The sequence below is a fragment of the Elgaria multicarinata genome, chromosome 7, assembly GCF_023053635.1.
Source record: "Elgaria multicarinata webbii isolate HBS135686 ecotype San Diego chromosome 7, rElgMul1.1.pri, whole genome shotgun sequence".
In the NCBI taxonomy this organism is placed as follows: domain Eukaryota; kingdom Metazoa; phylum Chordata; class Lepidosauria; order Squamata; family Anguidae; genus Elgaria; species Elgaria multicarinata.
In genome coordinates this window covers 12,255,021-12,267,411 of record NC_086177.1, presented here as the reverse complement: position 1 = coordinate 12,267,411, position 12,391 = coordinate 12,255,021, and the positions used below count along the sequence as shown (strand labels likewise).

Sequence of the window (12,391 nt, the reverse complement as noted above, 5' to 3'; positions counted from 1 at the left end):
CTGCTGCCGAATAATGCCAACTCCTGATGTCAGCACTGAGTCCAGCTCTTGTATTTTAGTGGGGGGATCACATTTGAATGCCCCCCAATATCAAGAACTACCTGCATATAGAGCACTGACTTCTTGTTAACACTTTTCCCTAGCAAGCTACTTCAAGTTTTCTACTTTAATGTGTGTGTTTTAAATTTGAGGACCTATTCAGTTTGTGATTTCTCTCATTTGCACTTTGAATTCATTTAGTCCAGCAAGAGTTTCACCACAGCTGATCATAAGACAAATCTCCAGGAGTGCTCTGTTCCACAGAACGCCTTTGGAGGATTCTCAGGTTGCATTCTTATCTTTAAAGAACTACACTTATAACAAAATACTCACACTTACCATTTACAAAGCTGTTAATTAACCATGAATACCAGCTAATGGAAAAGAAAAAAAATGCTATTTTCATTCCTGGACAATTTAAAAAACTAAACATTAAACACTGACAATTTCTTTCTTTCTTTTACAAACTATACAACACTCTTTTCCCTGTCGCTAGCCCTTTGATTCCCATGTGCTTTAACATTTATTTATTTAATTTATTTATTACATTTATATACCGCCCCACAGCCAAAGCTCTCTGGGCGGTTCACAAGAGTTAAAACAGTAAACCATAAAAAGTATACAACATTTTAAAACCAGCAGAGACATAAAAAACAACAGTATCCATTTCCAAACAACAGTTCTGGGGTCCGTTAGGAAACAAACTTAGCGTTGTTAAATGCTGTTAAATGCCTGGGAGAAGAGAAAAGTCTTGACCTGGCCCCTGAAAGATAACGGTGTTGGTGCCAGGTGAGCCTCATCAGGGAGATCATTCTACAGTCAGGAGGCCATCACCGAAAAGGCCCTCTCCCTTGCTGCCATATAAAGCACTTAGAATTAAAAAATCACGGACATGTACAGGGTACAGCATTGGCAGGCTACCCTGGCATTTATAGCAATAACACAATGACAGAATGGTAACTCAAAGTTAAGAAAAGGGGAAGGGGGGAAATCCCTAACACCTGAGTTAAGAATGGAAGATGTCTTGGGAAAGATGGAAACACCCCAACCTCAAAAAAAGCAGTTACTGTGTGTATAGTTTGAGGAAGTCCCTCTAGATGCTTTCAAATTTGTCAGGTTTCTCCTCTCTTATAAAAGCTGTCTGCTCATGCACCACCAGTTTGAGCATTCATTGAGTAAAAGTATTTAGGTACATGTTTTTCTAGTAGTGACTGCTTTCCAGAATGGTACTTCAGTTTGGCAGCTCCATAACAGAAATGAAGATAACATTTTAATGGAAAGGTTAAAAAGGGGTCTTAAGTGTTTTTGTTAAGAAAAGGAGTTAAAGATAATAAATTCAGGTATAAAATGCTAATAAGGAGGTAAAAGCTGTATAGTAGGGACCATACTACAACTATTGAGGAGCTTGTGGGGCAAAGAGATGGGCTTAATGCAGAAACCATCCTCAGGAACATGTTGTGGGCCTGCGCAATCCTTCATCACCTCATGTGCACCCTTTCTCTCCTCCATGTCCTGGTAATCATAGTTTATCATGATGTCTAACTCAGACAAACTTTGGTTTCTGCTAACTATTATTTGCCTTCAAACCATCACCAGAAGGTATGAAGTGGTTTTGTAGCACATTCCTGATGGCCAAGCCATGGTTTGGTGTAGCGCCTTATAAACTGGAACACTGCAATATCAAAGGATCCTAGCACTCTCTTTCAAAATAGTCAAGTGGTTATTCTTTGCAGCATTAGCTGAAGAGAAATCACTAAACATTTAGTCATGTGGATAATAAAAACATATTTACCAAACAAACTGCCTTTTCTGACTTACAGAATTATAAGTTAATGTAAGGCAATTATAAGGATGGAATAAGACATTTTAAGATGTATATTTTAATTTTTTAAAAATAATCCACGGCACCTTACCTTTTGTATTTGATATTCAGCAATGAATAAATTGCACCTCCAATACACAATGGGTACAGCAAATATGACAGATATTTCATGGCCTTACAAGAAGAAGAAAAAAGAGATTGGTTCAAGTCTCCAGTTTTAATCACACCTTTCCTCTAAGCTCAAGGAGGAGTTCATGGATTTTCTCCCTTTTCTCCTCATAATAGCCCTATCATAAAACTACATATGCTGGAGGTTAATCTTTCAAAGAGAAAATTGGGAAAGGGTAGGTTGGTTGCATTTTATCCAACTCTTGCACTTGCACTCAGTACAAACTTCAACAGGTTTATTAAGACTGGTCTCAAGTGCTTCCATTTAATCCAGCAGGCTGGTTCTAGAGAGTTGCTCTGGGCCTTTCCTGTGGAGGGGGGGTCTCCCTCATGGGGTTCTATCTTCTCTCTTTTGTCCAGTTGTTTATGTCAGGCCACTAGAGAGCTCAGGAAGAAATCTGTACTATGACGCTTTCAGTGTGCCAACAACACTAGCTCTCATTTCTGCTCACCTTTAACATGCAGCCTGCACTTTTATGCAGTGCATGGACAAGGGCGCTATCAGTTCTTTGCTAAGTAAATCCACAACAATAACTAATCTATTCTACTCAGTTAAGATATACATTAAATGCTCCTTTACAGGTTTACTTTACCTGGGTATCATACTCCTCAGTCTTCTTTTCAGACTCGGTAAATGCACCAAACTGTATAAAATGTAGGAATAGAAGCTGCCATTAATATATACACATACTGAACATGTATGAAGGGAATTCTGGCTCTTAGATCTTCTTCATTTTCAAAAGAAAACATAAAATTATGAGACCAAGGCCTTAGCTAGACCTAAGGTTTATCCCGGGATCGTCCCGGGGTCTCATGTAAATGACACACAGGATATCCCAGGAGCAGGCAGGGATGACCCCGGGACGATCCTGGGATAAACCTTAGGTCTAGCTAAGGCCCAAGTCACATCCTAGAGCAACCTTCCCCAACCTGGTGTCCCCCAGATGTTTTGGAACATGGCCAATGGCTTTATGTGCAAACTAGGTCAATGTATTTGAAAGGCAGTGTATATATCTAGGGGTCAAACATGTAATTTACTTAAGGTCACTTCATATACAAAATTTTCCTTCTTCAGTTTGAGAAGGAAAAGGCAGCCTAGAGTACACTGACATGTATATAAAAAAACCCACCCTCCCAATGCTGTTGCTCTAACCCAGTTTGGAGCACTTTCCAACAATAGCTGTTAAGAAGAAAAAAGTATCAGGAGATCAATCACAGATCTCATGTAGTTTGGCCTGTAGTAGCATAGACTATAAGTAAGGGCTATTCCAGAAGGGGGGAAAAGGTTTGAATGGAGTGATTTATATATTAAAACAATTTTAAAGATTTAGTACAATACCTTAATTGCTGGCATCAGGCTATTCCATTCAATTGTCATTTTCAATGCTTTCTTCACTTTCCAAAGCTGGAAGGTAAAATCGTATCTTAATATCATTAATATCTCAATGTATCATAAGTTTTTTTAACTGAGTTATGCTTAAATTATAAACACACCCATCTCAACACTTCAGATATTTCATAGTACAACTTTCATGCTTAATTTTCCTGTTGCCTTCTCTCACATGAGAGGTCTACTTGAGTGATCGGTGTAATGTGAGCAAGGCACATTATTGTAGCTACTTCCATGAGCCCAAAATGTTTCTAATGAAAATACAGCAGTAAATACAGTAGTTGAGATAAATGAGTTCTCAGGTTCACATAAAATAGGCCAGTTTCATGTGAGGGGGAAAAGCCATAAAAAGTAATATGTAAATCAGCCTTTAGGATTCTTAACACTACACTTGGGGCTGTCAGAACTCAGAAGAAATCAACGTTTAGCACAGAATTGGTTGAAGAATCTTAGGCTTCATTTTTTTTAAAAATGTGACATTTCTAGCTCTCGAGGTTGTGAAGATTTGCCTGAAAGTATGTAGACAGAGGCTGTTGAAAGTTCCAGCCATTAGAGGATGGGACCTCAATATCCCTGCAATAGCTCTTCCTTCTTCTCCATGACTTGCAAAACCAGAATTACACCGAAGTGGCAGAGTAAATTATGCAAAATAAGAGAATGTGCAAAGTTGCTGAGCTTTTCGTGGTGCAGAAAAGCCCAGATAATACAACACAGAATTCAAATAGTGGGAATAGTTTCAAGCTAAATAGTTTTCAGTTAAAATTTCAGGCATAGTGTCATTGGTGATGTTAGTTAGTTAAATATCTAACTTCCATTACCATCAGTTCAACATACAAACTGGTTAGAGAAACAACTACTTGGAATTAAGCTGGTTTTGACCTATTAAATTGGATGAAGTCAGTTTAAATCTGCATATTCTTTCTAAGCTGCTTTGAGAACTGGGCTGCCTGTGCTTATTATACATAACACACACAGATTTATGGCAACTCACCTCAATCACTGCCCCAACACCAGCTGGAATCAGCACCAACAAGCTTGTTTGCTCATCCAAAAGGAAAAGAAATATGATCACGGTACTAAAGCATCGCCAAAGCACTGTATAAAAAGAATTCACATTAGTACACTGTGGGTTTTAAAAGAGTGAGTTTTTTTAACGATTTGGAGAATTCTATGCCTAACTGTACTTAAAAATTACATTTGCCTTATTTTAATAGTTAATAGTTCTACATGTCTAAGTACTATACTCGGTTTTTGCTCACATCCTCTAGAGCAGTGGTCTTCAAAGGGTCCAGACCTGAGATCCACCTCAGATTCCTAACCATGGGAGACACGTTCTCAATTTTCTCCATGCCCAACGTGGTGGCAACAGCTTTGCTGGAACTCATCTGGACTGATTTTGTGACCCACTTTTGGCTTACAGCCTGCCAGTTGAAGACCACTGTTCTATAGCACCCTCCCTTTGAAGTGCATCACCACTGTGCAAGCAGTACAAAATTCCCTTGGATTATAGCAAAAAAAATTATAGCCCTAAGTGTAGGTAATGTCAAGCGAAGGCTTGCCTGTATGAAATGAACCACCACAATGTTTATGCCTCCCCTGCTCCCCCAATATATTTCTTGGTCAGTTCACACAAACACAGCAGAAATCATCAAGTGCTGACTAACTGTATGATGGGAAATCACAGGGTGTATGTGCATTTGCGAGCAGGCATTTGGAAGCCCAGAGTAGGTTCTTCTCAGTAGTGGGAAACGGCCACTTTAGAACTTCCTCCTGATTGAGGTTTGCTGATTGACATCCAAGAGTATATGCAGAAGTCATGTTAAAACGGCACTGTCCTGCCAAACTTTTTATCTGCAAGTTTTAACTGGCATGTAATTCTTAGCTGAGATTGTCATTTGTATTGGTGTCATGATTTCAGTAACAATTAGTTTTATTTACAACCCCCTTGGCTGCAATGGAAAGACTGCCCATAGAGTTCTGGCTATTGGGTGGCAGAGAAATGTAAATAAATAAAATAAATAAATGAAAGACATTAAAGAGCTCTCAGACTAAATAAGTGCTTTCTATACCTGCTTTTGTAGACATGCCAATCATGCTCTTCTTTTTCTTCCAGAAGCTGATGTCATTTTTGAATGCAAGGAAATCAAAGAGAAGCTGCAAATGCCAAACACCACATCATTAACTTAGATCTGCCATCAAAAGGGAGTTGTAGAATTACAGTTCTACAGTTGGCATAGCCTTGTAGGTAAGTCCAGTAGCGCTACTAGCTCACAACAAATTTTACTAACCACCTGACTAGGTGTAGCTTGTTTGTGGAATTTCAGCACAGCCTGAAAGAAGAAAAGAACTAAGTTTTCCTGTTGATGGAAGTTATTCTGCCAGATCGCCCAATTCTTCCTTGCCATAAGCGACCAGGTGAGCTCCTATTTTCATGCCTCACTTAGGAAGTATATCTGATATTAAAAGCCATTTAATAAACACACACAGAGTTGTGTTTACACGAAGAAATAGATTTAGGGAACCCCTGGTCATCTTTGTTAAAAATCAGGAGTGGGTAAACCTTTGCTCTTGTGCATTTTTTTACTTTGAGTATTATATGCATTAAGCCCACTTGCAAAGGTTTTCTAACAGTAATTTTGCAAGAAGATGATGGGATAGTTAGCATATACCTCAAATGCAAAGCAGAAATATGTATATCGCAGAATAACCCAATATATATTCTTATTGCTGAGTTAAATGACATTTTCGGGTTCAGAAATTTCTGCAGAAATAAATATTTTCCAGTTGAGCGAAAATGTTAAAGGAAAACAAGTATCTCAGCAAAGCTCAGTGCCCTTGCCTCTTCCTTTGAACATTTTTGCTTCCATTTTTGGCTAAACTGTGCACAGCTAGACCTTGGTTTGTGTTAACTAGCTAGAGTTAGTATAAACCAGAATGTCCTGTGTCACACATAATGGGAAATCATCGAAACCATAGTCTAGATTATTCTCTGAACCTGGCCTGTGTTTCCAGGCAGCTTCTATTGGACAACACCTACACACTTCTATATTGCATGAAATAATGAGGTCAGTGACTCTTAAGTAACACACCAGCATGAAGCCCTCATTTACAAATCATGTGAAATTTAAAATAAAAAAGTGTTTGAAAACAAGAAATGCATTTCAAAGTGCATTATTTTCTATCGTTGATAATAAGGCATAAGAAAAAAAGAAAAACTGAATATTTGTTAGAACAGCTGAGCTAAGCCCTGCCAGAAGTCTTTACTGCCCCAAAACATCCTAAAACTTTATAATATTGCCTAGAGGGTTATAGTCTGACTCTTGGCTGTTAATTGTAAATTAATATGTGATTCCACACCTCCTGGCCTCGTGCAATCTCTCTCCCCACCCCCGTCTCATTCTCTCCCCCATTTTTTCTTGTTCACTCCAGACCTCTTCATCAGGATCGGTGCCTCTCCAAATCCCAACCCCCAGGACTCCCTGCTTCCCTAGGACTGCTGCCTTCTCATAGTCCTGACTCCTTGCCTCAGCCAATGCTTTCTTTACCTTCCTTTTTCTGCTTCCTGGATTTCCTATTTCTAGGATCTGGGCAACTCAGCCAATGGTAGTTAGAGTGCCTTACAATCACAGCAGCTATATTAATGGGAGACTCTTGCTCCTGCCCTGCCCCTTTCTGACACTGAACCACCCAGAGAGTTTTGTCTATTGGGCAGCATATGGGCATCTCAGATAATCGCAACCAGAGGCTTTACTATCACAAAATCCCGTAACACCCTGCAATATAAAATCATGAGGTTTGAAAAGATAATCACTTGAAATCTGCCTTATGTTACAGAAGTATTCAACCATAGTTTTAAATTAATTAAATCTGATCGTTAAGGCTTCTCTGGTTCAAACTGTGCTTCTAAATTAAAGCTGAGACTCCAAATAGATTTCCAGGCGCTTGTAGACCAAGTCAAAGAGCCTTACGCGTTTCCATCATCATTAGGTACATTTGTATCCTGCCTTTCCCTCCAAGAAACAGAGAACAATGCTTTAGCTTTGCAACTAACCTGTGAAAGGCTGATGTTCATGACTAGGTATTTCCCACATCCATATCTAGCCACTACACAGCCATGTATATGTCTACCTTGGCTTAATTTAAACATGTACCCAAATAGAACAAGTGCTACTTTAAGTAAGAATTCAGAGCACATCAGTCTTCCCCAAACAAGTGCTGTCCAGATGTTTTGGACATAAATTCCCACCACCCCCAACCAGCATGAACAATAGTCAGGAATGCTGGGAGTTGTAGTCCAAACGATCTGGAGGGCCCTAGGCTCAGGAAGTCTGGAGTACATGAATACAATTCTGTATTATTAGATACCAAATCAGATAGCAATTATCAATGCCTAAACACACACTATCCACTTACATGGAATGCTGCTACAAAGAATGTCAAAGCAAGAAAATAGAGGTTTGTATCCACAAAAATTCCTTTTACTTCATCAGCATCTTTCTCTGAAAAGCCTAGAAGAATGAAGAGACAATGGCTTAACAGGAAGCTCAAGCAAAAGTTCCTAGAATTGTAAGTAGCTCAGATTTCAGATGATGAAAACATATGCTTTTTCTCTGGGGAGATGGTATGTTCAGGAAGTTTGTTTATTTATTTATTTATTTATTTATTTATTTATTACAAGTTGTATATTTAGAGAAACATTTATGGGGAAACATTCAGTCATATCCTCCCCTGCCCACCAAGCAGTCTAAAGTTATACAGATAGAAACAGTTTCATTATTACTCTGCTCTAATTGTGTGAGCAAGAGAAAACCAAGACGTTCTGTACAGCCTCTAGACCAGTGGTTCCCAAAGTGGGTGGTACCGACCCCTTGGGGGATTGCATAGGAGGGCGCTAAGAGGCAAAGGGGCAGCAGGGGGGCGCTCGAGGTGGTCTTTTCCATACCAGGAGTTTTGGTTACAGAAGGAAATTTCTGATCGTTATGGAGAGTGGTTCAGGAGCTCCTGGTTGCATTTCCAACATCATATTTGGTGGAATGTGGTTTTAGTGTGGTCTGCCTACTTCTCTCCAAGCAAAGAAATCGACTCCAGATTACTAAGCGTGGTGATTTAAGACTCATGTTAAGTGACTTTAAACCAGACATTGGGAAACTGGTATCACTTCATCAATAATGAGGTACTCTACCCTAGTTACTAAATGTGGTATCTAATATTCTTGCTAAATGACTATCAGACTTTGCAAAGATGATATCACTGGATCAAGTTCATCAATTATGTTTAATTGAATAAACTAAAAAAGTATAATTGGATTTTGAATAAATGTTCAATTAATTGTTACTGTTTTGAATTTTATTGTTATTACCTTCCTTAGTGGGTCGTTGAAAACCGCTATTCTGAATAATGATTTTTATTCAGGAGGAGGGCTTTCTCCACTATGGCACCCCGGTTGTGGAATGAGCTCCCCAGAGAGGTCCGCCTGGCGCCTACACTGTACACTGTACTCCTTTCGTCGCCAGCTGAAGACCTTTTTATTCACTCAGTATTTTAACACTTAATTTTAACTTAAATTTAAATTATACTGTTTTAACTCTGTATTTTAACCTTATATCAATTTTGCTGCGTGGTTTTATCCTGGTTGTGCTTTTTATATTGTATTTTGTATTTGTATTTTTAACTTGTTGGTTGTTTTATGATGGTTTTAATTTTTGTGAACCGCCCAGAGAGCTTCGGCTATTGGGCGGTATAAAAATGTAATAAATAAATAAATAAATAAATAAAATAAATTATAGTGTAGGGTAGGGGGCGCTGGGCATGAGTTTGTGGAACCAAGGGGGCGGTGACCTGAAAAAGTTTGAGAACCACTGCTCTAGACTTTAAAACTATGTTTTTACTCTTAAATGCTACAAAAACTAAACATCCAAAGGAAGAATCATTTAAAGAACCATTTGTGATCTCCAATACTGTTATTGCAGAAATTTCTAAGCAGCCTCACTTGATAAAGAGCTCCACTGCACTCCCATTAATCAAACAGAAGAGAGCTTACCAAACTGCTGCAAGGAATACACAGCATCTTGCATGTGGATCCAAAATCTGAGTTTTCCCAAGGATATTTTATCATATGACACTGTAAGTGGTAGCTCTGTTGTTGAACGGTTTATTATCTGCGTTATTGGGGGGGGGGAAATTGTCAACAAGATTAATGCTGAGATCTATTACCAGTTTCATCTTTTACTTGTTCCTAAATCACATGTAAAAGGGCGACATCATACAATGGACTGCTACAGCAATCAAATTACCTTAACTTAAAAAAAATCTACCAAAGAAGTAACTTGTAATATTACAGATATAGGTTCATAATATTAACAGAGGGGCTAAAGGCAAAATGTCATTGAAGATTAAGACAAGAGGTTAATACAAATTAATCACTGAACATTCAAACTAACCAAGAGACAAGTAATATTCAGAAAAGTCTATAAAATATCTATAAAATCTCTTATCTACTGAAAAATATTTTGTAAATACCATCTATTCCAATAGTAGAGTTAATTCCTATTCTGGTAGAAATTATATTTAATCTTTATCCAAGGATAGAAAGAGTAAATCTAAACTGTCATCTGTTGTATCACTTATAACAACCACCTGCCATAATGAAAAATGCAACATCCCAATTGCAAAATGTGACTTTTAACATTCTAATCCCAGTTACCTTTTAACGTACCGTATTTCTTCAATTGTAAGATGCCATCAATTGTAACACACACACTAATTTCAGTACCACCAACAGAAAAAAAAAAAAAACCTAAGACACACCCACAATTCTAAGATGCACCCCATTTTTAGAGATGTTTATATGGGGGGGGGGAAAGTGCATCTTAGAATCAAAGAAATAGGGTATTGCACATTTGCATTTAGAAATACTGAGATGCCACATTCGTCACTAGGTGTATAGACAGAAGAGATTCTCATAAGGTTCAATGGAGTCCTTTAATTCCCCTTCTTCTGCCAGTCCTCAGCCAGGGGGATGTAGTGCCCAATCATTGCTCAGAATAGGGATGCTTAACCTTTTCAGCCCTGAGGGCCTCTATATCAGCTGTCTGTTGCATGCACACACACACGCACACCCATCTCTGCTATCCTCATACAAATAATTCTTTCCCACCCTGACACAACAGGCTCTCCATTCCCTATCCCAGAGATCCTGATACAGACCACTCTTTCCTCAATGGAAAGAACACTCGGTATTGCTGGTAGCAATGATACAATCAGCAGGAAATTGAGAGGGGGGAATGCAGGGCGAGTGAGTCAGGGCACAGAGGGGAATGCAGTTGAAAGCAATGAACTGCCCTACTTCTCACCAGCATGTATATGCAACTTCCACTCACAGTCAGTGGTGCAGCTAGGACACTTTAGACCCTTTAGATAACCATGTGCTTTACTTCAGTTGTGAAGCACAGAATTAACATTTCTCTCCTCCAACTCCCATTCCATGCTATAAATTGCTTCTACGTTCTTGATATATTAGAAAAGCAACAAAAAGACTGTTTGCCAACCCTGATTTAAAAACAAAACAAAAATAGGGCTCTGCTCAGCCCAGCCCGACTTGCCTTGGAGGCTGTTTCGGAGCCTCTGAAATGACCCCAATTCAACATGGGGCGCTTCGGTGCTTGGGCGCTTCACTTTGGCACCGAAACAAGATCCCCCCGCCCCCAGAAGCGGGTCAGCCTTGTGGGTTCCTGGGTGCTGGCCATGTGGCTGGCACCCAGGAAAGCGAGGTTCAAGGCAGACCAGATTGGACTCCTGATTCCCCGCAATCCCCACCCAGAGTTGCTGGTAGGACTTACCTCCTACCAGCAGCATCCTCCCTGAGAACTAAACTGTGTTTTAAAGGTAAGATCTCAGGGTCTCTCTTTTAATAAATCTATGGTTGCAAACTAGGAGAAATGGCTCTATACAACTGCTGTAATTTGCAGCCATATATCTACTTAAAAAAGGGTGTCCCCATAATCTTACTTTTAAATTGCAGCTCAGCTCTCAGCGAGGAGGACATATGGCAAGGTAAGTCCTGGCAGCAGGAGGTGACTGGGGAGGGAGCGGAGGGCAGGGCAGGATAGGGAGGTGAGTCCAATGAGTCCAATGGACTCACATGGACTCATGGTCGGCCTCGCGCCAGCTTTCATGGGTAGGCAGGCAGAGTGACCCACAGCACCATGAAGGCTTTGGTACCAATCTACCTTGGCCTCCGGGTGTCTTTGCTGACCCGGTACCAGCTCGGATTTGCAGATTCAGCCCGAGGCAGTGCACAGCCTAAATATGTATCTACCTATCTGAGCAGGTGCAGTTTGTAATTTTAAACTAATGTAAATCATAGCACCATCCTGACTACACAAGTTTGGTTCTGCTGCCCTTGTCAACTGCTGCTCTCTGGGCGGTCGTTTGGGAGAACCATAGGCTGCGGGAGCCTGGACTCTGGCCCCAAGGTCCTGCTCTAGCTGCACCACTGCTCACAAGCAGCCTGTGTGAGTGGACCTAGAAAGGAGGCATGCAAGGGCACACAACAAGACTGGCAAGCAGAAGAGGAGAGTGAAAAGACTATCCGGTTTTATGAAGTTCCCTCCCCAAATGTTCAGCTGCTTGCTAGGAAAGGGATGGAAAGTTTGTTTTGAGCATGCTTTTTCAAAGTAAGCTGCTGTAGCAGAAATAATGGATACCCACTGAGACAAGCAGACAGTATGATAAAAACATTACAATGGCACAAATTCTGTTACTCACCATTAAATCTTTTACTCTGTTGCTCAGCTGATCAATAAATAATATTGGAAGATAATGCACCGTCTTGCCCAACTGGACCCTACATTTTAAAAAGCATTTTATTGAAAGTATATTAGCTTTGAAACAAATATTTCTATTCCAACTCAATAAATACATCTTTTTATCATACACATCTTTCAGTACAAAGCAAACATTGTGGTATCAGC

At 39.7% G+C, this 12,391-nt stretch overlaps 1 protein-coding gene across 1 annotated transcript in view; it reads right to left on the bottom strand.

Moving 5' to 3' along the window:
* The window catches only part of CLPTM1L (CLPTM1 like), a 28,184-nt gene that overhangs the window by 5,946 nt on the left and 9,847 nt on the right, over positions 1-12,391 (bottom strand). The window contains exons 5-13 of the mRNA XM_063130202.1: positions 12,186-12,264; positions 9,460-9,577; positions 7,833-7,927; positions 5,489-5,573; positions 4,411-4,514; positions 3,369-3,434; positions 2,623-2,673; positions 1,953-2,035; positions 379-413 (exon numbers count right to left, since the gene is read on the bottom strand). Coding sequence (XP_062986272.1) covers positions 379-413; positions 1,953-2,035; positions 2,623-2,673; positions 3,369-3,434; positions 4,411-4,514; positions 5,489-5,573; positions 7,833-7,927; positions 9,460-9,577; positions 12,186-12,264 — 716 coding nt within the window. The remainder of the gene's footprint in view (positions 1-378; positions 414-1,952; positions 2,036-2,622; positions 2,674-3,368; positions 3,435-4,410; positions 4,515-5,488; positions 5,574-7,832; positions 7,928-9,459; positions 9,578-12,185; positions 12,265-12,391) is intronic.